This window comes from Mobula hypostoma, chromosome 19, assembly GCF_963921235.1.
Source record: "Mobula hypostoma chromosome 19, sMobHyp1.1, whole genome shotgun sequence".
In the NCBI taxonomy this organism is placed as follows: Eukaryota; Metazoa; Chordata; class Chondrichthyes; order Myliobatiformes; family Myliobatidae; genus Mobula; species Mobula hypostoma.
The window spans coordinates 12,324,395-12,350,941 of NC_086115.1; the positions used below are offsets into that span (position 1 = coordinate 12,324,395).

General features: G+C 47.8%; 1 protein-coding gene across 2 annotated transcripts in view; it reads right to left on the reverse strand.

Annotated features, from left to right (window-relative positions):
- hps1 (HPS1 biogenesis of lysosomal organelles complex 3 subunit 1) overlaps window positions 1–26,285 on the reverse strand; it is an 83,994-nt gene extending 57,709 nt beyond the window's left edge. For both annotated transcript variants that reach the window (XM_063071361.1, XM_063071360.1), the window contains exons 1-4: window positions 25,740–26,285; window positions 11,014–11,154; window positions 6,662–6,804; window positions 1,461–1,569 (exon numbers count right to left, since the gene is read on the reverse strand). In XM_063071361.1, coding sequence (XP_062927431.1) covers window positions 1,461–1,569; window positions 6,662–6,804; window positions 11,014–11,154; window positions 25,740–25,853 — 507 coding nt within the window. In that variant the 5' untranslated portion in view covers window positions 25,854–26,285. The remainder of the gene's footprint in view (window positions 1–1,460; window positions 1,570–6,661; window positions 6,805–11,013; window positions 11,155–25,739) is intronic.
- Window positions 26,286–26,547: the final 262 nt, after the last annotated feature.

Here is a 26,547-nt window from a genome sequence, read left to right on the forward strand (position 1 = left end):
GACTGGATGTTCAAGAGGACATACAAGAAACTGAGTGGGAAATGGCATGCTTAGAATCCCAAAAACAATCGATTAATATGATAATGAAGCTACTACAATACAAATGGTTAATGAGAACTTATATTACCCTGGTCAAACTGAACCATTGATCCCCTGACATCCCGGACACTTGTGTTAAATGTTTAGAAGAAAACGGTTCTCTGTTTCACTGTGTATGGGACTGTCCAAAATTTAAAAAATACTGGAAAACAGTTGTTCAGACTATATCTGAGATTGTTGGAGTAAAGGTGCCTCACCAAGCAAAAATGTGTGAGCTAGGTATCTATACAAAGAACTTCACTGTTAGTCCAAAACAGTCAATTTTAATTGACTTTGGACTCTTCCAGGCCAGGAAGATGATAGCTTTTTCTTGGAGAAAAATGGATATACCTTCGATACTTGTATGGGTGAAGGAGATGGCAGCTTGTATTGTATTGGAGAGACTGACTTACATAACCAGGGGAAGGGCAGGAGAATTTGAAAACGTGTGGAAACCTTTACTGGAGTTTCTTGGACGTCAAAGTGCACAGTCATTTTGAAATAGCTGTGTGTGGTTGAGTGCTTCTACAGTTTTTTTTCTGATGTGTTTTTATTTTATTTCTTTATTAAATATGTGAAGTATGTGAAATGTTATATCTCTTTTCCTTTGATGATTGTGAAAAATATGAGGACGTGTTTTACTATTTAGTTTAATTATTATTATTGTTTATTTGTATATGTGAAATATATGTAAAATTCAATTAAAATATTATTTTTAAAAAAACTATCACTAGACCATGCAGATGTAGATCAGAGCCAAGCTCCTCATCACAAGATCCCCAAATATTCCTGACTTTCAATGAACATAGAACTGTACAGGACCTTCGATCCACGATGTTATGCCAACCATTTAACTGACTCCAAGATCAATCTAACCATTGCCTCTCCATGGCCCTCCATTTTCTTTCATCAATTTGCCCATCTTAAATGCCCCTAATGCATCTGCCTCCACCACCCCTGACAGCAGGTTCCACGCACCCACCACTCTGTGCATAGAATCCACCCGACATCTTCTCTGTGCCTTCCTCCAGTCTTAAAATTACGCCCTTTCCACTTTGGGAACTCTCTGTGTCGCTTATCTTGTACACCTCCATCAAGTCATCTCTCATCCTCTTTCACTCCAAAGAGAAAAGCCCGAGCTCGCTCAACCTTTCCTCATAAGGCATGCTCCATAATCCAGACAACATCCCGGCAAACCTCCTCTGCACCCTCTCTAAACTTCCACAACTTGCATATAATGAGGAGTCACCTTGTTCACTAAGGCTGGCAATGTGGTATATTGTGTTCTTCCATACAAAACATTACCTAAAAAGCCTGGAAGACAACAACTCCATTAACTATTTTAGGATGCAAAACGTCACTGCACAGTAATATTTCATTACCTCCACCAGGAAACTCTGGTCTTCTGCCCTCAGGTGACTATATGTGATCAGGAGGTCTTGAAGCATCTTCCACACCTTACAACGTTGCTCAGTGTCTTGGGGCCTCAACCTGAGAGAACAGGAAGAAGCATTAGTAAGGAGCCAGGGCTGTGTGAGATCTACCACAGGCTACTTCGGGAAACAAATGGGAAAGGTTGTTGAGCTTTTAGTAATGAACCAGGAAACTTGGCTGTATGGATTAGGAATTGTTTTGCCTACACAAGGCAGGGGGTGGTAGCTTATATAGTATACTGTATTCTGCCTAGGAGGTCGGTGACCAGTTGTCTTCCATAAGGATCTGTTCTGGGTCCCTTGCTCTTTGATATTTTTATAAATGGCTTAGTTGAGGAAGTGTAAGGGTGGATCAGTAAGCTTACAGCTGACATGAAGGTTGGTGGTGTTGTAGATGGTGCAGAAGGTTGTCAATGGGACATGATAGGTGCTGGGCTGAGAAAAGACGAATGTAGGCAGAATACAGGGTTAATGGTAGGGTTCTTAACAGTGTTGAGGAACAAAGCAATCTTGGTGTCCTTGACCATAGATCCCTCAAAGATGCAACGGAAGTTCATAGAATGGTTAAGAAGACCTATGGTGTGTTAGGCTTCATTAGTCGGGGGATTGAGTTCAAGAACTGCGAGGTAATGTTGTAGCTCGATAAAACCCTGGTTAGACTACCCTTGGAATATTGTGTTCAGTTCTGGTTGCTGCATTATAGGAAGAATGTGGAAGCTTTAGAGATGGTGTGGAGGAGATTTGCCAGTATACTGCCTGGATTAAAGAGTATATCATGAGTGAGCTAGGACTTTTCTCTTTAGAGCAAAGGAGGATGAGAAGTGACTTGATAGAGATGCGCAAGATGTTAAAAGGTACTGATAGAGTGGATAGCCAGAGGCTATTCTGCTGGGGTGGAATCGGCTAACACCAGGGGGCATACCTTCAAGGTGTTTGGAAGAAAGTATAGGCAAGTTCTCCCCCCTCCCAAACTGATAGTGGCAGGGGTGTGGAACACGCTGCCGGGGTGGTGGTAAAGGCAGATACATTACCGACATTTAAGGCACTCTAGGATAGGCACATAGATGAAAGAGAAATGGAGGATTATGTTGAAAGGGGAGGTTAGATTGATCTTAGAGTAGGTTAAAAAGGTTGGAACATCATGGGCTAAGGGCCTGTTCTAAGAGCTTGACAATTCTGTACTACATGACTGACTTTCAATCACAGCAAGGTAAAAAAGAATAGACGACACCCAATATCAGAATTCGTTGTCACAGACTGCTGTGGAGGACAAGTGACTGGGTATATCTAAAGGGAAGGTTGATAGTTTCTTGATTACCAAGAGTGTCAAAGGTTACAAAAAGGCAGGAGAATGGGGTTGAGATGGATAATAAATCAGCCGTGATTGAAAGGCAGAGGAGACTTAATGGACCGAATGGCCTGATTCTGCTCCAATGTTTTAAGATTAAGCTTTACTTGTCACTGTACATCAAAACATACAGTGACCTGTGTCAATTGCATCAAATCCTATCAGGGACAATTTTAGCATGGGCAGCCTGCAAATGTTTACTTGCTCACGAATAACATGTCCACAACTTACTAACTCTAATCTTTATGTCTTTGGAATGTGGGAGGAACCTGGAGCACCCGGAGGAAACCCACAAGATCATGAGGGGGAAAAGCATACAAACTCCTTATGGACAGTGGCGGGAATCGAACCCTCATCTTACAGCTAGTACCATAACACTAACCACTGCTGCCCATTGTTTTGTGGTCATATCGATGCTGTCCACATCCCAAATCTTCAAAAGTTTGATTAGAAGCAAAAGGTTTCCCTTATCAGGTTTAACATGACTGTCATGAAATCTGTTACCTTTGCAGCAGCAGTACAATGCAATACTTGATAATATAGCAATTAAAAATCAATTATAGCAAGTATATATATGAACAGTAAATAGTTAAATTAAAAATTGTGCAAAAACAGAAATAATAGAAAAAAGTGAGGTAGTGTTCATGGGCTCAATGTCCATTCAGAAATCGGATGGCAGAGGGGAAGAAGCTGTTCCTGAATCACTAAGTGTGTGCCTTCAGATTTCTGTATCTCCTTCCTGACAATAAGCATGGGAAGAGGGCATGCCTATGGAAAAAGAGTACGGTCAACGTTTAGGGCCGAGACCCACACTGTCCTGTTGAAGGGTCTCAGCCCAAAGTGTCGACTGTACTCTTTTCCACAGACGCTGCCTGGTCTGCTGAGTTCCTCCAGCATTTCTAGCATCTGCCGATTTTCTCTTGTTTGGAAGAGGGCATGTTCTGGGTGATTGGGGTCCTTAATAATGGACACAGCCTTTCTGAGACACCGCTCCTTGAAGATGACTTGGATAATACAGAGGCTAGTACCCATGATGGAGCTGACAACTTTCTGTGGCCACTACACCTTTGAAATACTTCCTCAAGGCCAGCTTGGCTCTTTAGTTTTGCTTCCTCGATACATATTCAAAAAGAGCATTTACGTAGAATCAAGAGGTGGTGCTGAAGAAGGCAGCATCCATCAATACAAACCTTCATCATCTGTGACATGTACTCTTCTTGTCATTCCACTGGGGAGGAAGGACAGGAGCCTGAAGACCCACATTCAACGATTTAGAAACAGCTTCTTCCCTCTATCATCAGATTTCTGAATGGTCCATCAACACCACTTTGTTATTCCTTTTTTTGACTATTTATACATTTTTATGCCTTTGCACCATACTGCTGCCACAAATCAACCAATTTCACATCACTGTCAATATAATAAACCTGATCCTGATTCCTCACACCGCAAGGCCAGCAAGGAAGCTCACACGGAACATAAACACCAGCACTTGGCTATTAACGTAGAGGAGCTGCTTCTGTGCTGTAGTGCCAATGTAACTGAGAGCCTCTTTTACTTCGGAAGGTACCTGGATTAATTCTATATTCAGACCAAATGCAGAAGGCTACTGAAATTGGCTGAGACACTTGTCCAAAGAGACTCCCAGCACTTGTGCTTTGTAAATTTATCCCAACCACTCTGTGTTCCAATTCCTGAGCACGATGGTGTAGTGGTTAGCGTAACACTATTACTGCTCCAGCGGTCCGGGTTCAAATCCCACCACTCTCTGTAAGGAGTTCATACGTCCTCCCTGTGACCATTCGGGTTTCCTCCGGGTGCTCCAATTTCCTCCCACGTTCCAAAGGCACTCGGATTGGTAGGTTAGTTGGTCACATGGTGTAACTGGATGGCAGGGGCTCATTGGGCTGGAAGGGCCCATTACTGTGTTGTATCACTAAATAAACACAAAGTAACGAAATAATACTCTGGGGTGGCGCCCCACACAGACTTCCAATCTGCGCCTTGTAAGGCATGAAAATGCCCGTCACAGGCCTCTCATGGTCTGAGTCGACGTTCCCTCCCCTCCCCAAAGAAAGAATAAATCACCAAACCCTTGGATACCTCACCAAGTTTATTACTAACTACAGACAAAGCCATGCAGTCCAGTTAGATCCAAACTCAAATACTGGCTTGTGCAAGCTTTATTGACTCAATTGCCAATAGTGAAAGAGAAAATAGACCACCAAGCTTCAGTGTCCCAGTGGCTTTCCCACAATGCTTACTGGCAGCAAACAAAAGTCAACTCAGCTTCAATGTCTTCAATTGCTTATTAGTTTACTTCAACTCAGCCTTGACTTGTACATGTTCTGTGGCCACTTTACTAGGTACAGGAGGTACTACTGAGTGCATGTTCATGGTCTTCTGCTGACATGGCCCGTTCACTTCAAAATTGAACACATCTATTTATTTAACCAACACACATCAAAGTTGCTGGTAAACGCAGCAGGCCAGGCAGCATCTATTGGCAGAGTTTCAGTCGACGTTTGTTCCCGATGTTGGGGAAGTCCAGAACAAGGGGTCACAGTTTGAGGATAAAGGGGAAGCCTTTTAGGACTGAGATGAGGAAAAACTTCTTCACACAGAGAGTGGTGAATCTGTGGAATTCTCTGCCACAGGAAACAGTTGAGGCCAGTTCATTGGCTATATTTAAGAGGGAGTTAGATATGGCCCTTGTGGCTACGGGGATCAGGGGGTATGGAGGGAAGGCTGGGGCAGGGTTCTGAGTTGGATGATCAGCCATGATCATAATAAATGGCGGTGCAGGCTCGAAGGGCCGAATGGCCTACTCCTGCACCGATTTTCTATGTTTCTATGTTTCAGGCCGAGACCCTTCGTCAGGACTAACTGAAGGAAGAGTTAGTAAGAGATTTGAAAGTGAGAGGGGGAGGGGGAGATCCAAAATGATAGGAGAAAACAGGAGGGGGAGGGATGGACATCTATTTATTTATTGAGATACAGCACGGAACAGGCCCTTCTGTCCCTTCGAGCCACGCCTCCCAGCAACCCCCGATTTAACCCTAGTTTAATCACGAGACAACTGACAATGACCAATTAACCTACCAACCGGTACGCCTTTGGACCTTGGGAGGAAACCAGGGCACCCGGAAAAACTCACAAGGTCACAGGGAGAATGTACAAACTCCTTACAGGCGGTGGGGGGAATTGAACCCAGATCACTGGTACTGTAAAGTGTTGTGCTAACCACTACACTACCGTGCTGTACATTCAGGGATGCTCTTCTGCATATCACTGTTGTAACGTGTCGTTATTTGAGTTACTGTCACCTTCCTGTCAGCCTGAGCCACTCAGGCCTTTTTCCTCTGATCTCTCTCATCAACAAGGCATTTTCACTCACAGGATGTGTGTGTGTGTGTTTTTTTTTGTTTATCGCACCAATTTCTGTAAACTCTAGAGAATGCTGTGCATGAAAATTCTAGGAGAATTCAGCAATTCAAGAGATATTCAAACCACCCCGTCTGGCACCAACAATCATTCCATGGTCAAAGTCACTTAGATCACATTTCTTCCCCATTCTGATGTTTGGACTCAACAACAACCAAACCTCTTGACTGTGTCTGCATTCTTTTATGCATTGAGCTGCTGCCACATGATTAGCTGATTAGATATTCACATCAAAGAGCGGGTGTGCCTAATAAAGTGGCCACTGAGTGTACAACACTCCAACAGACAAAAGGAGAGAAAGAACATCTGCAAGTTGATGGGAAAAAAAAATGAATCAAGAAAAATCACTATTACATACATTTTCTTTAGGATGGTAGCATCCAAAGTCACCAACCCAAAACGCAAATCTATGATCTTCTTCAGCACAAAAATCTTCCGTCTCAAGTCATCTTCATTCTCTGACCCGTCTCCATTCACAGCAATATAAGTGCACTCACCAAACTGAAATCCAAAAGAAACACGATTGGGTTAAGGATGGAAACACGAGGAAATCTGCAGATGCTGCAAATTCAAGCAACACACACAAAATATGCTGGTGGAACGCAGCAGGCCAGGCAGCATCTATAGGAAGAGGTACAGTCGACGTTTCAGGCCAGGACCCTTTGTCAGGACTAACTGAAAGAAGAGATATTAAGAGATTTGAAAGTAGGAGGGGCAGATCCGAAATGATAGAAGACAGGAGGGGAGGGGTGGATCTAAGAGCTGGAAAGTTGAGTATCCCTTTTGCCAATCAACTTTCCAGTTCTTAGATCCACCCTTCCCCTCCTGTCTTCTCCGATCATTTCGGATCTCCCCCCCCCCCCCCACTTTCAAATCTTTTACTATCTCTTCTTTCAGTTAGTCCTGACGAAGAGTCCTGGACCGAAACGTCGACTGTACCTCTTCCTATAGATGCTGCCTGGCCTGCTGCGTTCCACCAGCATTTTTTGTGTGTGTTGCGTGGGTTAAGGATGGAGCTTCATTCTCAGATATTCTTTTAAACTTTTAAGCAGATAATGATTCATTTTAAACCAACACTACCTTGGGTAGCTGGAGACTTACCAGCATTCAATTGCACCATCAACTGTTAATCGCTAGTTGATTCCAATGGCATTACAAATCAGAAATGCAATTATCTAAATTTGGAAAAGCGGTTTATTAGTTTCACATATACCAAAGTACAGTGAAAAAACTTAGTTTTGCAAGCAACTCATACAGATCAGTTCATTACAACAGAGCACTGAGGTAGTACCAGGGAAAATAACAACAGAGTGTTACGGTTACAGAGAAATTGCAGTGTGGGCAGACAATAAGATGCAAGGCTACAACGAGGTAATTTCCCAGGTCAAGAGACTGCTTTTTTGTACTAAGAAACTGCTCAATAGTCCTATAACAGTGTGGCACAAGTTGTCCTTGAACCTGGAGGCACATCCATTAAGGCTTTCGTATTTTCTGCCCTACAAGAGGGGGAAGAGAGAATGTCTGGATAGGAAATCAAACACAAGAGATTCCGCAGAAGCTGGAAATCCAGAGTAACACACACAAAATACTGGAGGAACTCAGCAGCAACTTTGGAGAGGAACAGAATCTTCTGAAGGCAATGGTGACATCTTCCAGCCAGTTCACAAAACTACTTCTTCTACTACATCTCCTCTTTCAGATATGATTCTGCTATTAAGCGAAGTGTGATTGAAACCCGAGATTTACATTTCGAAGGCTGATTGAGTGATCCAGCGCTTTGCTGTCTCCTAGGGGGTTCGATCAGGTTTGGAGCGGAGTGGGTGGCCTGAAGGCCAAGAAACCTGGAGGTTGGTCATGAGAGCACCATCGACTCCATTTCTCAACAATCTCCCGATTAGAGTTTCAAGCAAGATTCAAATCCATGAGGACAACAGCAGAAGGTGAGCAGGTGTTCGGCACTATCTGCCTGCGGGTGACTGCTCTCTCTCTCTCTCTCTCTCCGCTGCCAGTGGATGGAGCATTTTTGGGGGGAGGGTTTTCGCCCTCTCCCTCTCTCCTCCGAGAGGCTCAAGTCTGCAGTAGGTTTAATCGATGCAGTTTGTGGATTGGCTCTGCAGTTCACGTTATACATGTTTCTGGTTACACATTTCTTTATTGTTACTGTGTGTGATTTTGATCAGGATGGTCTGGTTCTACGGCCTGCAGTCAATGAAAGTCACAGAACAGAACGGAACTAAACTGAACATTCCTCGACTCTTTCAAGGATTCTGTGGTTTTGATGTTTTATATTTTTTTCTTCTTTTTGCTGTTTGCATGATTCGTGTTTTTTTTTCGCATTTTGGGAGTTTGATGCTTTCTTTGAACAGGTTCCATGGTGTTTCTGTCTTTTGTAACTGTCTGTGGGAAGAAGATTATCAGGGTTGTACACTACATACGTTGATAATAAATGTACTTCAAATCTTTAAAGAACTGATGTTTTGGGCTGTGACCCTTCATCAGGTCCTGATGTGTAAATACTGTACCTCACAGATGATTACAAGTAACCCACTAGCAGATCTTCCAAAGGTGACAATCTGAGGAAGTAACAATGGAGAGACTTAAGTATCACCTGTTTGCTCTCAAATTTAATTTGAAAAGATGGAAAGGCAATGAGGGGAAAGTATGGAACATCAAAGGTTCAATGGGAACAACTTCTTCATCTGTTGAAAAGTCAGATATTAATTCAATTTCTCTCTCCACAGATTCTGCCTGACCTGCAAGGTACTCAGGTCACTGTGTTTTCCTTTCCAGCAATGAAAACTTTGCTTTTGATCACTGAACCACAGCTATGGGTTTATCTCAGAGTCAGGTTTATTTATTTAGCACATGCATATCGAAATGCATTATTTGCATTAATAAGCAACACAACCTGATTATGCGCTGGGGGCAGTTCACAGGTGTCAGTACACGTCAGCACCAGCATAGCATATCCTCAATGTTCAACAGAACACAAGTAACAAAACAACAGCAGCAGAACAAGCCCCTTTACACACACACACACACACACACACACACACACACACACACACAGTCAGTCCTCCAAACGCAGGACTCCAGTATGCAGTCTCCAAGCTTCAGCCACTGGACTCAACTTCCAATCGCCCTTTGGGCCTTGACCTTCAGTATCGACTTCAGGACGAGCCAATGATAGGACCCCGAGTGCCAAGCCTGCCGGCTCACCAGCCTTCGTACCTCCTGCTCACACAGACACCTGAACCCAGGACCCACTGACCTATGACAGCCCAACATCCACAAAGGTATACAAAATTACGAGGGATATAGATAGGGTAAATGCAAGCTGGAGTTTTCCACTGAAGTTGGGTGGGACGACAACCAGAGGTCATGGGTCAACGGTGAAAGGTGAAAAGTTTAGGGGAACATGAGAGAAAGTTTCTTCACTCAGAGGGTCGTGAGAGCGTGGATCGAGCTGCCAATACAAGTGGTGCACGCAAGCTCAGTTTCAACGTTTCAGAGGAATTTGGACAGGTACGTGGATGGTAGCAGTATGGACGGCTATGGTCTGGGTGCAGGTCAATGGGAGTAGGCAGTTTAAATGGTTCGGCACATCTTTGGGAACAAGATTTACAGACTTCAATTTCTGAGGAAACTCCAAATGAAATTTTCTAATTGGTTAACACTTCATCGTTATGTGCCTGCCACTCCCTCTTACAATTTAACATGGTCCATAGGGTCCACATGACCAAGGATAAGCTATCTCATTTTTATTCAGACATATCTCCCTTTTGTGATAGATGTAATAATAATTCATATGTTTTGGACATGTCCAAGTCTTGGGAAATACTGGAAGAAAGTATTTCAAACCTTTTCTGTACTTCTCAAAGTAAATTTTAAGCTAACCCTTTGACTGCTTTATTCGGTCTTGTTGGAGAAAACCATATTATTCTGGAGATGTCTGATTTACACATTTTGGCTTTTATTTCTCCTATAGCTGGGAGGATACTCTTGCTTAAATGGAAGGATGTTGTTCCACCCACTCACACTCAGTGGTTACATGATATTATGACATGTTTAAATTTAGAAAAGATCCGTTGTTCAATTTCTGAATCTAGCCAAGACTTTCACAGATTGTGGGGGCCATTTTTGAACTATTTTCAAAATCTTTGATTTGTTGGTAAAGTACAGATATTGGCTAATAACATTTCACTATATGATAAGGGTTTTTTTTCCTTCTTTCTTTCTTTAGCAAGCAGCTTCAATCTTGGTAGTGGGTTTAGATTATTTTTGTATAATAAAATTATCCTATTTCAATATTATGATTTGATTTAATTGACATGAATATAGAGTAATGAGGTTGCAAGTGTGATTCAAATATGTATTGGTATTATTTTATCTTTTTTTGACTTATATATTTCTTGTACTCTGTATTCTTCTATGTAGAAATTAATAATAAAAATATTGAAAAGAGACACTCCTTTAACAAAAAGGGTTCGGCACAGGCTAGATGGGCCAAATGGCCTGTTTCGGTGCTGAACTTTTCTATGACTATGTCCTTCATCCATATTGCAAGCCTTTGAGCACAGATCGGAGACTTGAAGTCTCTTAGGTTTATGAACATACTGTTTTGTAAACACGTTTGACCCAAAACTATTTGTGAAATTCATCAGGCATTGAAACCATAGCACGCAGCTGAAGCAAACGTCTTGAACCCACCTGGCGAACTGCGAAGAGGTAGTTGTTCTCACTGACAAAGGAGGTGTACGTATCAGAGACCTTCTCATTCAGAGTGATGCAGGAAATGAGCAGAGGCGCAAATAGAGTGTTTATGCTGTCCTCAAAGGCCGGGACATGAGCCTGCAAACACAGGGAACAGTTTAGCCATATTGCAGAGTCTAACTAGTGTTTGAAAATGTTTTATTTCCCTTTCAGTGACAGCACACTCCACATGAGTAATTTGTGAGTTGGAATCCCCGCTGTACAATTCCGCACATAACTGAGGCAGACACATTGTTGACGAATATGGAACTATCAAATCTATCTCAAAGTTTATTATCAAAGCACATAACTGTAAACTTCCTTAAGATTTGTTTTCTTGCAGGTATATACAGGAAAATAAGGAAATACACTGGAATTTATGAAAAACTATAAAGGTTAACAAACTATTGTGCAAAAGAAACAAAATAATACTGAGACTACAAGTCGTTAAGAGTCCTTGAAAGTAAGCCTGTAGTTTGTAGAATTCACTCAGAGTTGTGGTGAGTGAAGTTATCCACACTGGTTCAGGAGCTTGATGGTTGTAGAGTGATAACTGGTTCTGAACCCAGTGGGTGTGGGACCTAGCACTCCTGTACCTCCTGCCTGATGGCAGTAGCAAGAAGAGAGCATGGCCTGGGTAACAGGGGTCCTTGATAGCGGATGCTGCTTTCTTCTGGTGGGGAGGGCTTTGCCTGTGGTGGACTATGTTGTATTCGTTACTTTCCGTTGACCTGTCTGTTCCAGGGCATTGGTGTTTCCACTCCAGGCAGCAAATGCAACCACTGTGCATCTATCAAAGTTTGTCAAAGTTTCGGTTGCATGTGCAATCTTTACAAACTCCTAATAAAGGTGCTGTTTTGTCTGTTTTGTTCCGATTAGAAACAAAAAACATATCAAAAAAAAGCCACAAAATTAGAGATGTGGTAGAGAAGGCCTACTACGTGAGGAATTGAGTTCAAGGTTCAGGAAATTATGTTGCAGATCTGAAAAACTCTGGTTAGGCCACATCTGGAGTATGACATTCATTTCTGGTCTCTCATTACAGGAAGGATGTGGATGCTATGGAGAGGATACAAAGAGGCATGTTTGTTTGTTTGTTTATTTCAAATAGTGATACAGCACAGAGTAGGCCCTTTTAGTCCTTCAAGCCACACTGACCCAGCAAAACCCAATTAACCTTAACCTCATCATGGGACAATTTACGATGAGCAATTAACCTAAACAGTACGTCTTTAGACTGTGGGAGGAAACCGAAAGGCCCAAAAAAAAACCCCTCTGCAGTCCACGGGGAGAATGGACAGAGATGCCCACCTGTCTAAATTGGAGGGCACGTGCTACAAGGAGAGGTTGAACTAGGGTTGCCACCTGTCCCATATTAGCCGGGACATCCCATATATTGGGATAAATTGGTTTGTCCCATACGAGAATGCCCTTGTCCCACATCTCCCCTGCTAAGGTAGAGCGTTCCTATGAAACCTTTCATGCCAAAATGGTGTAAAGCGCAGAAGCAATTACCATTAATTTAAATAGGAAAATTTTTGAGCGTTCCCAGACCCAAAAAAAACCTACCAAATCATACCAATAACACATAAAGCCTAAAATAACACATATAGTAAAAGCAGGAATGATATGCTAAATACACAGCCTATATAAAATAGAAATAATGTATGTACAGTGTATCAGAATCGGGAAGATTAAGCCATAACCGATTTGTAGAGAGAAAAAAAAGCATATACATGTATGCACTCGTTACGCACGCGCACACAGGTGCCTGCGCAAGGATTCATGGTCATGGTAGTCTTTCGCGAGGTAAACACAAGTGTCCTGTATTTGACTGCTGCTTTTGTCCCTTATTTGGGAGTGAGAGAGTTGGCAACCCTAGGTTGAACACATTTTGGGTTTTTTCCCCTCTGGAGTAGCAGAGACTGAGGGGAGATGTGACAAGTTTATAAAACTACAAACGGCATCAATAATGAGCTGTTCTCTTTCTCCCAGGGTCAAGATGTGCAAGATTAGAGGAAATGCATTTGAGGGAGAAAATAAACCAGCCATGATCAAACGGCAAAGCAGATTCAATGGCCTAATTCTGTTCCAATGTTTTATGGAAAAGTTCAAAGGAGATAGGTTGTGCAGATTCCTCCCCCCCGCCCCCACAGGAAATTGTGGATGCCTAGAATACGTCGGCGGAATTGGTGGTGGGGAGGTATACAACAGACATTAGGTAGGCACATGGATGTACAGAGAAAGGAGGGATAGCGACCCTGTGCAGGCAGGAGGGATTAGGGGTAATTAGGTTAGTACATCATTGTGGGCTGAAGGGCCTCTCCATGTGTTGTGCTGTTCGATGTTCATGACAGAATGGAAAAGATCTGCTGGCGCATTTGGTGGACTCATACATCGTAAAATATGAGCCAACTGTCCTGGGTCTCCTTTAAAATCCATGTCATCTCCCAAGGGAGCCGAAACTTCAAAGAAAGGGACAGACGGTGGTGTAGTGTTTAGTGTGGTGCTTTACAGAGCCAGATGCAAGCTCAGGGTTCAATTCTCCTCATGACCACGCGAGTTTTCTCTGCCTCCTCCACCTTCCAAAACCGCAGAAGGTTAGCAAGTTGTGGGTATGCCATGTTGACACCAGAGGCACGGCAATACTTCCGAGCTGCTCAAGACAAGTGACACATTCACCGACAAATAAAGCTAATCTTTAATCAGCTGATGGCCTGATTAGCAACTCTCTCACCAGTGGGACTTAATCCATGCAAAACATCCCTCCTAATTAGTACCCGCCCTTTACTAAAATGTGTTAGCTGTAAAGGACTGAGACGTTCTTGCTCAAAGGTACTTTAACCGAGTGTGGTTAAAAATGTCCAGTGTTTCCTCCTATCGTTCGAGTGCTCACGATCTTCACGGAAACAAAGCGTAATTAAATAACTTGCTCTTGCAAAACATGTCAACCTCTTCAAAGAACTACCAACTTTGAAACGAGGCCAGGGGACTTGTGTTCAACTGAGCCGACACTGAAATCAAAATTCAAGTTAAACTTACCAGAGTACATATATGTTACAATATATGACCCTGAGATTGATTTTTCTTGCAAGCATTTACAGGAAAATAAGGAAATACAATAGAACTTATGAAAAAAAAACATAAGCAAAGACTAACAAACAACCAAGCAGCAAAAAACGATAAACTGTGCAACTTTGTTTTTAATAAAAAGAGTGAGAATATAAGTTGTACAGAGTGATTGAAAGTGAGTCTGTAGGTTGTAGAATCAGTTCAGAGTATTGGTGAAGTTATCTACACCGGTTCAGGAGCCTGATGGGTAATAATATGAAGGGTAATAAGTGTCCCTGACCGTGGTGACATGGGGCTGAAGGCTTCTTAATCTTGTGCCTGATGTAGTAGAAGAGATCATGGACTGGATGGTGGGGGTTGATGGTGGAAGAGATCGTGGACTGGATGGTGGGGTTGATGATAGATGAGATCATGGACTGGATGGTGGATGAGATCGTGGACTGGATGGTGGGAGTTCATGGTGGATGAGAGCGTGGACTGGATGGTGGGGTTGATGGTGGATGAGATCGTGGACTGGATGGTGGGGGTTGATGGTGGATGAGAGCGTGGACTGGATGGTGGGGGTTGATGGTGGAAGAGATCATGGACTGGATGGTGGGATTGATGGTGGATGAGATCATGGACTGGATGGTGGAGGTTGATGGTGGATGAGAGCGTGGACTGGATGGTGGGGGTTGATGGTGGATGAGATCGTGGACTGGATGGTGGGGGTTGATGGTGGATGAGAGCGTGGACTGGATGGTGGGGGTTGATGGTGGAAGAGATCGTGGACTGGATGGTGGGAGTTGATGGTGGATGAGATCATGGACTGGATGGTGGAGGTTGATGGTGGATGAGAGCGTGGACTGGATGGTGGGGGTTGATGGTGGATGAGATCGTGGACTGGATGGTGGGGGTTGATGGTGGATGAGATCGTGGACTGGATGGTGGGGGTTGATGGTGGATGAGATCGTGGACTGGATGGTGGGGGTTGATGGTGGATGAGATCGTGGACTGGATGGTGGGGGTTGATGGTGGATGAGATCGTGGACTGGATGGTGGGGGTTGATGGTGGATGAGATCGTGGACTGGATGGTGGGAGTTGATGGTGGATGAGATCGTGGACTGGATGGTGGGAGTTGATGGTGGATGAGATCGTGGACTGGATGGTGGGAGTTGATGGTGGAAGAGATCGTGGACTGGATGGTGGGGGTTGATGGTGAAAGAGATCGTGGACTGGATGGTGGGGGTTGATGGTGGAAGAGATCGTGGACTGGATGGTGGAGCTTGATGGTGGATGAGAGCGTGGACTGGATGGTGGGGGTTGATGGTGGATGAGATCGTGGACTGGATGGTGGAGGTTGATGGTGGATGAGAGCGTGGACTGGATGGTGGGGGTTGATGGTGGAAGAGATCGTGGACTGGATGGTGGGGGTTGATGATGGATGAGGTCGTGGACTGGATGGTGGGGGTTGTTGGTGGATGAGAGCGTGGACTGGATGGTGGGGGTTGATGGCGGACGAGAGCATGGACTGGATGGTGGGGTTGATGGTGGTAGAGATTGTGGACTGGATGGTGGGGGTTGATGATGGATGAGATTGTGGACTGGATAGTGGATGAGATCGTGGACTGGATGGTGGGAGTTCATGGTGGAAGAGAGCTTGGACTGGATGGTGGGAGTTGATAGTGGATGAGAGCGTGGACTGGATGGTGGGGTTGATGGTGGATGAGATCGTGGACTGGATGGTGGAGGGTGATGGTGGATGAGAGCGTGGACTGGATGGTGGGGGTTGATGGCGGAAGAGATCGTGGACTGGATGGTGGGGGTTGATGGTGGAAGATATCGTGGACTGGATGGTGGGGGTTGATGGTGGATGAGATCGTGGACTGGATGGTGGGGGTTGATGGTGGATGAGATCGTGGACAGGATGGTGGGGGTTGATGGTGGATGCGATCGTGGACTGGATGGTGGGAGTTGATGGTGGATGAGATCTTGGACTGGATGGTGGGGGTTGATGGTGGATGAGAGCGTGGACTGGATGGTGGAGGGTGATGGTGGATGAGAGCGTGGACTGGATGGTGGGGGTTGATGGTGGAAGAGATCGTGGACTGGATGGTGGGAGTTGATGGTGGATGAGATCGTGGACTGGATGGTGGGGGTTGATGGTGGATGAGAGCGTGGACTGGATGGTGGGGGTTGATGGTGGATGAGAGCGTGGACTGGATGGTGGGGGTTGATGGTGGATGAGAGCGTGGACTGGATGGTGGAGGTTGATGGTGGATGAGAGCGTGGACTGGATGGTGGGGGTTGATGGTGGAAGACAACTTGGACTGGATGGTGGGGGTTGATGGTGGATGAGAGCGTGGACTGGATGGTGGGGGTTGATGGTGGAAGACAGCTTGGACTGGATGGTGGGGGTTGATGGTGGAAGACAGCTTGGACTGGATGGTGGGGGTTGATGGTGGATGAGAGCGTGGACTGGATGGTGGAGGTTGATGGTGGATGAGAGCGTGGACTGGATGGTGGGGGTTGATGGTGGAAGACAACTTGGACTGGATGGTGGGGGTTGATGGTGGATGAGAGCGTGGACTGGATGGTGGGGGTTGATGGTGGAAGACAGCTTGGACTGGATGGTGGGGGTTGATGGTGGAAGACAGCTTGGACTGGATGGTGGGGGTTGATGGTGGAAGAGAGGTTGGACTGGATGGTGGGGGTTGATGGTGGAAGAGATTGTGGACTGGATGGTGGGGTTTGATGATGGATGAGATTGTGGACTGGATGGTGGATGAGATCGTGGACTGGATGGTGGATGAGATCGTGGACTGGATGGTGGATGAGATCGTGGACTGGATGGTGGATGAGATCGTGGACTGGATGGTGGGAGTTCATGGTGGAAGAGAGCTTGGACTGGATGGTGGAGGTTGATGGTGGATGAGAGCGTGGACTGGATGGTGGGGGTTGATGGTGGAAGAGATCGTGGACTGGATGGTGGGGGTTGATGGTGGATGAGATCGTGGACTGGATGGTGGGGGTTGATGGTGGATGAGATCGTGGACTGGATGGTGGGGGTTGATGGTGGATGAGATCGTGGACTGGATGGTGGGGGTTGATGGTGGATGAGATCGTGGACTGGATGGTGGGGGTTGATGGTGGATGAGATCGTGGACTGGATGGTGGGGGTTGATGGTGGATGAGATCGTGGACTGGATGGTGGGAGTTGATGGTGGATGAGATCGTGGACTGGATGGTGGGAGTTGATGGTGGAAGAGATCGTGGACTGGATGGTGGGGGTTGATGGTGGAAGAGATCGTGGACTGGATGGTGGGGGTTGATGGTGGAAGAGATCGTGGACTGGATGGTGGAGGTTGATGGTGGATGAGAGCGTGGACTGGATGGTGGGGGTTGATGGTGGAAGACAGCTTGGACTGGATGGTGGGGGTTGATGGTGGATGACATCGTGGACTGGATGGTGGAGGTTGATGGTGGATGTGATCGTTGACTGGATGGTGGGAGTTCATGGTGGAAGAGAGCTTGGACTGGATGGTGGGAGTTGATAGTGGATGAGAGCGTGGACTGGATGGTGGGGTTGATGGTGGATGAGATCGTGGACTGGATGGTGGAGGGTGATGGTGGATGAGAGCGTGGACTGGATGGTGGGGGTTGATGGTGGAAGAGATCGTGGACTGGATGGTGGGGGTTGATGGTGGAAGAGATCGTGGACTGGATGGTGGGGGTTGATGGTGGAAGATATCGTGGACTGGATGGTGGGGGTTGATGGTGGATGAGATCGTGGACTGGATGGTGGGGGTTGATGGTGGATGAGATCGTGGACAGGATGGTGGGGGTTGATGGTGGATGCGATCGTGGACTGGATGGTGGGAGTTGATGGTGGATCAGATCGTGGACTGGATGGTGGGGGTTGATGGTGGATGAGAGCGTGGACTGGAATGTGGAGGGTGATGGTGGATGAGAGCGTCGACTGGATGGTGGGGGTTGATGGTGGAAGAGATCGTGGACTGGATGGTGGGGGTTGATGGTGGAAGAGATCGTGGACTGGATGGTGGGGGTTGATGGTGGATGAGATCGTGGACTGGATGGTGGGGGTTGATGGTGGATGAGATCGTGGACTGGATGGTGGGGGTTGATGGTGGATGAGATCGTGGACTGGATGGTGGGAGTTGATGGTGGATGAGATCGTGGACTGGATGGTGGGGGTTGATGGTGGATGAGAGCGTGGACTGGATGGTGGGGGTTGATGGTGGATGAGAGCGTGGACTGGATGGTGGGGTTGATGGTGGATGAGAGCGTGGACTGGATGGTGGGGGTTGATGGTGGAAGAGATCGTGGACTGGATGGTGGGGGTTGATGGTGGATGAGATCGTGGACTGGATGGTGGGAGTTCATGGTGGAAGAGAGCTTGGACACTGGATGGTGGGAGTTGATGGTGGATGAGAGCGTGGACTGGATGGTGGGTGTTGATGGTGGAAGAGAGCGTGGACTGGATGGTGGGGTTGATGGTGGTAGAGATCGTGGACTGGATGGTGGGGGTTGATGGTGGATGAGATCATGGACTGGATGGTGGATGAGATCGTGGACTGGATGGTGGGGGTTGATGGTGGAAGAGAGCTTGGACTGGATGGTGGGAGTTGATGGTGGGTGAGAGCGTGGACTGGATGGTGGGAGTTGATGGTGGATGAGATCGTGGACGATGGTGGGGGTTGATGGTGGATGAGATCGTGGACGATGGTGGGGGTTGATGGTGGATGAGATCGTGGACGATGGTGGGGGTTGATGGTGGATGAGATCGTGGACTGGATGGTGGGGGTTGATGGTGGATGAGATCGTGGACGATGGTGGGGGTTGATGGTGGATGAGATCGTGGACTGGATGGTGGGGGTTGATGGTGGAAGAGATCGTGGACTGGATGGTGGGGGTTGATGGTGGTAGAGATCGTGGACTGGATGGTGGGGGTTGATGGTGGAAGAGATCGTGGACTGGATGGTGGGGGTTGATGGTGGAAGAGATCGTGGACTGGATGGTGGGGGTTGATGGTGGATGAGATCGTGGACTGGATGGTGGGGGTTGATGGTGGAAGAGATCGTGGACTGGATGGTGGGGGTTGATGGTGGATGAGATCGTGGACTGGATGGTGGGAGTTGATGGTGGATGAGATCGTGGACTGGATGGTGGGGGTTGATGGTGGATGAGAGCGTGGACTGGATGGTGGGGGTTGATGGTGGATGAGAGCGTGGACTGGATGGTGGGGGTTGATGGTGGAAGAGATCGTGGACTGGATGGTGGGGGTTGATGGTGGAAGAGATCGTGGACTGGATGGTGGGGGTTGATGGTGGATGAGATCGTGGACTGGATGGTGGAGGTTGATGGTGGATGAGATCGTGGACTGGATGGTGGGGGTTGATGGTGGATGAGATCGTGGACTGGATGGTGGGAGTTGATGGTGGATGAGATCGTGGACTGGATGGTGGGGGTTGATGGTGGATGAGAGCGTGGACTGGATGGTGGGGGTTGATGGTGGATGAGATCGTGGACTGGATGGTGGGGGTTGATGGTGGATGAGAGCGTGGACTGGATGGTGGGGGTTGATGGTGGATGAGAGCGTGGACTGGATGGTGGGGGTTGATGGTGGATGAGATCGTGGACGATGGTGGGGGTTGATGGTGGAAGAGATCGTGGACTGGATGGTGGGGGTTGATGGTGGATGAGATCGTGGACTGGATGGTGGGGGTTGATGGTGGATGAGATCGTGGACTGGATGGTGGGGGTTGATGGTGGAAGAGAGCGTGGACTGGATGGTGGGGGTTGATGGTGGAAGAGAGCGTGGACTGGATGGTGGGGTTGATGGTGGAAGAGATCGTGGACTGGATGGTGGGGTTGATGGTGGTAGAGATCGTGGACTGGATGGTGGATGAGATCGTGGACTGGATGGTGGATGAGATCGTGGACTGGATGGTGGGGGTTGATGGTGGATGAGATCGTGGACTGGATGGTGGGAGTTGATGGTGGATGAGATCGTGGACTGGATGGTGGGGGTTGATGGTGGATGAGAGCGTGGACTGGATGGTGGGGGTTGATGGTGGATGAGAGCGTGGACTGGATGGTGGGGGTTGATGGTGGATGAGAGCGTGGACTGGATGGTGGAGGTTGATGGTGGATGAGAGCGTGGACTGGATGGTGGGGGTTGATGGTGGAAGACAACTTGGACTGGATGGTGGGGGTTGATGGTGGATGAGATCGTGGACTGGATGGTGGGGGTTGATGGTGGATGAGAGCGTGGACTGGATGGTGGAGGTTGATGGTGGATGAGAGCGTGGACTGGATGGTGGGGGTTGATGGTGGAAGAGATCGTGGACTGGATGGTGGGGGTTGATGGTGGATGAGATCGTGGACTGGATGGTGGGGGTTGATGGTGGAAGAGATCGTGGACTGGATGGTGGGGGTTGATGGTGGAAGAGATCGTGGACTGGATGGTGGGGGTTGATGGTGGATGAGATCGTGGACTGGATGGTGGGGGTTGATGGTGGATGAGAGCGTGGACTGGATGGTGGGGGTTGATGGTGGAAGAGAGCGTGGACTGGATGGTGGTAGAGTTGATGGTGGATGAGAGCGTGGACTGGAATGGTGGTAGAGATCGTGGACTGGATGGTGGATGAGATCGTGGACTGGATGGTGGATGAGATCGTGGACTGGATGGTGGATGAGATCGTGGACTGGATGGTGGGAGTTGATGGTGGAAGTGAGCTTGGACTGGATGGTGGGAGTTGATGGTGGATGAGAGCGTGAACTGGATGGTGGGAGTTCATGGTGGAAGAGAGCGTGAACTGGATGGTGGTGGTTGATGGTGGATGAGATCGTGGACGATGGTGGGGGTTGATGGTGGTTGAGATCGTGGACGATGGTGGGGTTGATGGTGGTTGAGATCGTGGATGGTGGTTGATGGTGGATGAGATCGTGGACGATGGTGGGGGTTGATGGTGGATGAGATCGTGGACGATGGTGGGGGTTGATGGTGGATGAGATCGTGGACGATGGTGGGGGTTGATGGTGGATGAGATCGTGGACTGGATGGTGGAAGAGAGCGTGGACTGGATGGTGGGGGTTGATGGTGGAAGAGATCGTGGACTGGATGGTGGGGGTTGATGGTGGAAGAGAGCGTGGACTGGATGGTGGTGGTTGATGGTGGATGAGATCGTGGAGTGGATGGTGGGGGTTGATGGTGGAAGAGATCGTGGACTGGATGGTGGGGTTGATGGTGGAAGAGAGGTTGGACTGGATGGTGGGGGTTGATGGTGGAAGAGATTGTGGACTGGATGGTGGGGTTTGATGATGGATGAGATTGTGGACTGGATGGTGGATGAGATCATGGACTGGATGGTGGATGAGATCGTGGACTGGATGGTGGATGAGATCGTGGACTGGATGGTGGATGAGATCGTGGACTGGATGGTGGATGAGATCGTGGACTGGATGGTGGATGAGATCGTGGACTGGATGGTGGGAGTTCATGGTGGAAGAGAGCTTGGACTGGATGGTGGAGGTTGATGGTGGATGAGAGCGTGGACTGGATGGTGGGGGTTGATGGTGGAAGAGATCGTGGACTGGATGGTGGGGTTGATGGTGGATGAGATCGTGGACTGGATGGTGGAGGTTGATGGTGGATGAGAGCGTGGACTGGATGGTGGGGGTTGATGGTGGAAGAGATCGTGGACTGGATGGTGGGGGTTGATGGTGGAAGAGATCGTGGACTGGATGGTGGGGGTTGATGGTGGATGAGATCGTGGACTGGATGGTGGGGGTTGATGGTGGATGAGATCGTGGACTGGATGGTGGGGGTTGATGGTGGAAGAGATCTTGGACTGGATGGTGGGAGTTGATGGTGGATGAGAGCGTGGACTGGATGGTGGGAGTTCATGGTGGAAGAGAGCGTGGACTGGATGGTGGTGGTTGATGGTGGAAGAGATCGTGGACTGGATGGTGGGAGTTCATGGTAGAAGAGAGCGTGAACTAGATGGTGGTGGTTGATGGTGGAAGAGATCGTGGACTGGATGGTGGGGGTTGATGGTGGAAGAGATCGTGGACTGGATGGTGGGGGTTGATGGTGGAAGAGATCGTGGACTGGATGGTGGGGGTTGATGGTGGATGAGATCGTGGACAGGATGGTGGGGGTTGATGGTGGATGAGATCGTGGACTGGATGGTGGGAGTTGATGGTGGATGAGATCGTGGACTGGATGGTGGGGGTTGATGGTGGAAGAGATCGTGGACTGGATGGTGGAGGGTGATGGTGGATGAGATCGTGGACTGGATGGTGGGGGTTGATGGTGGAAGAGATCGTGGACTGGATGGTGGGAGTTGATGGTGGATGAGATCGTGGACTGGATGGTGGGGGTTGATGGTGGATGAGAGCGTGGACTGGATGGTGGGGGTTGATGGTGGATGAGAGCGTGGACTGGATGGTGGGGGTTGATGGTGGATGAGAGCGTGGACTGGATGGTGGAGGTTGATGGTGGATGAGATCGTGGACTGGATGGTGGGGGTTGATGGTGGAAGACAACTTGGACTGGATGGTGGGGGTTGATGGTGGATGAGAGCGTGGACTGGATGGTGGGGGTTGATGGTGGAAGACAGCTTCGACTGGATGGTGGGGGTTGATGGTGGAAGACAGCTTGGACTGGATGGTGGGAGACAACTTGGACTGGATGGTGGGGGTTGATGGTGGATGAGAGCGTGGACTGGATGGTGGGGGTTGATGGTGGAAGACAGCTTGGACTGGATGGTGGGGGTTGATGGTGGAAGAGATCGTGGAGTGGATGGTGGGGGTTGATGGTGGAAGAGATCGTGGACTGGATGGTGGAACAGATCGTGGACTGGATGGTGGAACAGATCGTGGACTGGATGGTGGAACAGATCGTGGACTGGATGGTGGAACAGATCGTGGACTGGATGGTGGATGAGATCGTGGACTGGATGGTGGATGAGATCGTGGACTGGATGGTGGATGAGATCGTGGACTGGATGGTGGATGAGATCGTGGACTGGATGGTGGGAGTTCATGGTGGAAGAGAGCTTGGACTGGATGGTGGGGGTTGATGGTGGATGAGATCGTGGACTGGATGGTGGGAGTTGATGGTGGAAGAGATCGTGGACTGGATGGTGGGGGTTGATGGTGGATGAGATCGTGGACTGGATGGTGGGGGTTGATGGTGGATGAGATCGTGGACTGGATGGTCGGGGTTGATGGTGGAAGAGATCGTGGACTGGATGGTGGGGGTTGATGGTGGAAGAGATCGTGGACTGGATGGTGGGGGTTGATGGTGGAAGAGATCGTGGACTGGATGGTGGAAGAGATCGTGGACTGGATGGTGGATGAGATCGTGGACTGGATGGTGGGAGTTGATGGTGGAAGAGAGCGTGGACTGGATGGTGGTAGAGATCGTGGACTGGATGGTGGGGTTGATGGTGGAAGAGATCGTGGACTGGATGGTGGGGTTGATGGTGGAAGAGATCGTGGACTGGATGGTGGATGGTGGAGAGATCGTGGACTGGATGGTGGAAGAGATCGTGGACTGGATGGTGGAAGAGATCGTGGACTGGATGGTGGGGGTTGATGGTGGAAGAGATCGTGGACTGGATGGTGGAAGAGATCGTGGACTGGATGGTGGAAGAGATCGTGGACTGGATGGTGGAAGAGATCGTGGACTGGATGGTGGAAGAGATCGTGGACTGGATGGTGGAAGAGATCGTGGACTGGATGGTGGAAGAGATCGTGGACTGGATGGTGGAAGAGATCGTGGACTGGATGGTGGAAGAGATCGTGGACTGGATGGTGGGGGTTGATGATGGATGAGATCGTGGACTGGATGGTGGTGGTTGATGGTGGATACTGCTTTCTTGTTGCAGCATCATGCCAGAAAGGAAGGATGGTAACTTAGCCAGTGCGGAGGGAGCTAGATTCTGCGCTGAAACCTCCGTTAATTTCTGATCACCTACCAGATGTTATCGATGCACCATATATCTAGATGAACAATGGCCTGATATGGCATCTGCTACGCACCTGACTTCAAGAAGCTACAGTGCTGTGAACACAGCTCAGCACATCATGGGAGCCAGCCTCCCCTCCAGGGACTCTGGTCCATACTTCCCACTGCCTCCGTAACACAGCCGGCAAAATCAGAGGCTCCATCCATTCAGGACATTCTCTCTTCCTAATATCAATCCCATAGGTTCAAAAACAATTAAGATGTTACTTTCCCTCACCAACTTCCATACATGATATGATTACTCCTTAGATTATAGAAATTCACGGCATAATACTGGCCCGTCAGACCTCAATGCTACACTGACCTTGTAACCTACTCAATCAATCTAACCCTACCCTTCTACAGAGACCATCATTTTTCCATCATCCATGTGTCTATATAACAGCCTCTTAAATGTCCCTAATGTATCTGCCTCTACCACCACGTTCCACACACTCACTATTCTACAAAAAAAACCTACCTCTGACAACCCCCCTCCATACTTCCTACAAACAAACCACCATAAAATTATACCCCCTCGCATTAGCCATTTCCACCCTGGGAAAACATCTCTGGCTATCTATGCCTCTCATCTTCTGCACCTCTATCAAGTCACTTTTCATTCTCATCACTCCAAAGGGACAAGCCCTCGCTCGCTCAACCCAACCTCAAGACACACTCTCTACTCCAGGCAGCATTCTGGTAAATCTCCCCTAAAGTGAGTACAATGTTCCCCCAATGAGGCGACCAGATCTGAATACGATATTCCAAGTGTGGCCTAAGCAGAGTTTTAGCGAGTTTATTTATCACATTTCCCAGAAGAAATGTAGATTTCTAAAGCACCAATTGCTTCTAAACAGAGAGAGAGAAAAAAAATCACATACAGTGCAAGGAAAACAGCAAAGACCACCTGAACATCAGAACTACTGAGCAAGGAAGAACCTCAATCTTTGCCAAATTCCTGACTTGAGGGCAAAGCTGGCCTTCTCATTACCAAGCAGCCTTTTTTGAAATAGAAAGTTAGCACTCACGGCATTGCCTAAAGAAGCAGCAACTGGAAAAGCCACTGGCGGGAGGGAGAGAGTTACACAAGAAAATATTGAAGGAGGTCTTTCAGCCCCTCCTGAACCACCCAGTCATGCAAGATAGTCTCCTAACTCCATCTACTGCACACAAGAGAAACTACATCAAAGCATACTGATGCAAGCTCTTCACCTCAAAATGTCAACCGTCCTTTGCCTCCACAGGTAATGCTTGACCTATTAAGTTCCTCAAGCAATGGTTTTTGCTCCATCTACCAGTTTGTTTTTGTATTAAGAATGATCAAAATCAAGGCACGCTGGATGTAACAGGCTACTCCCCTCCACCCAACCCTGATCACAGAGGTGATCAACACTACTTTATAAAACCACCTCTTATGCCATCTGGAGGCAACACACACAAGTTTGGTCTTCAATGGAAAAATTCATATTCCTAGCCTGGTACCCTTATTGCCCGATCAGAAATGCTCTAAACTCACATGTGAAGACAAACCACATTCTAGTGTAATGGCACTTCATTCAAATTGTCCACAGACAATGGTAATTTCCACTTTACCTCTCCGTGTTGTCCCATGCTTTGAAATCGCTGTCTCAGCTTTACTTCAAAATCCTTGTCCGTCCAGTAAAAGAGGACCTGCGCACTCTCACCGGCAATCAGGAGACACTTCATCTCTGAAACTTTCAGTATCCTCACCTGATGTCAAACTCCACTCCCCAATCATCCGAATGTAACCTCCTGACCACAGTAATTTCCCCAGAACTGAATATACCCAAGAACCAATTACACAGTAGTCAGATGGATCCCAAACATCCAGCCTTCCATTGGAATATCTTCGGAACGAATTACACGACCCCGACACCGGATCCCAAACACCCTAATGCTAATTTACCCTGGGGGCCCCTACTGCCCTGCACCCACCCGCTTCCAGCTTTCAAACCAGAAACTGTCGGTTCCCCGAGAGACACACGTCTGAAGGGAACGTGTCCACCACAGTCGCACTCCAGCCCTTCTCCCCGCGTCCCTGAGCGCGCACCCTCCCGTCACGCCCGAGTCATGGGGCGAGTTTCAGAACTAAACGAAACTCCGCTCAACTACCCTGTCAACTTCGTGTCCCTCCTTTGTCCAATCAACTACGCTCGACTATCCCGTCCCCTCCAATCAACTGCGCTCTACTATACCGCCTCCTCCAATCAACTGCACCCGACTTCCCTGCCTTTTCCAATCAACTACGCCTGGTTTCATAACTTTGCCCGATTAACCTCGTGTGACTGCCTCACCTTGTCAAATCAACGTCCCCAACTTCACTATCTCCTCCAATCAACTGCGCCTGGCTTTTCCAATCAACTGCATAAAAGTTCTGTCA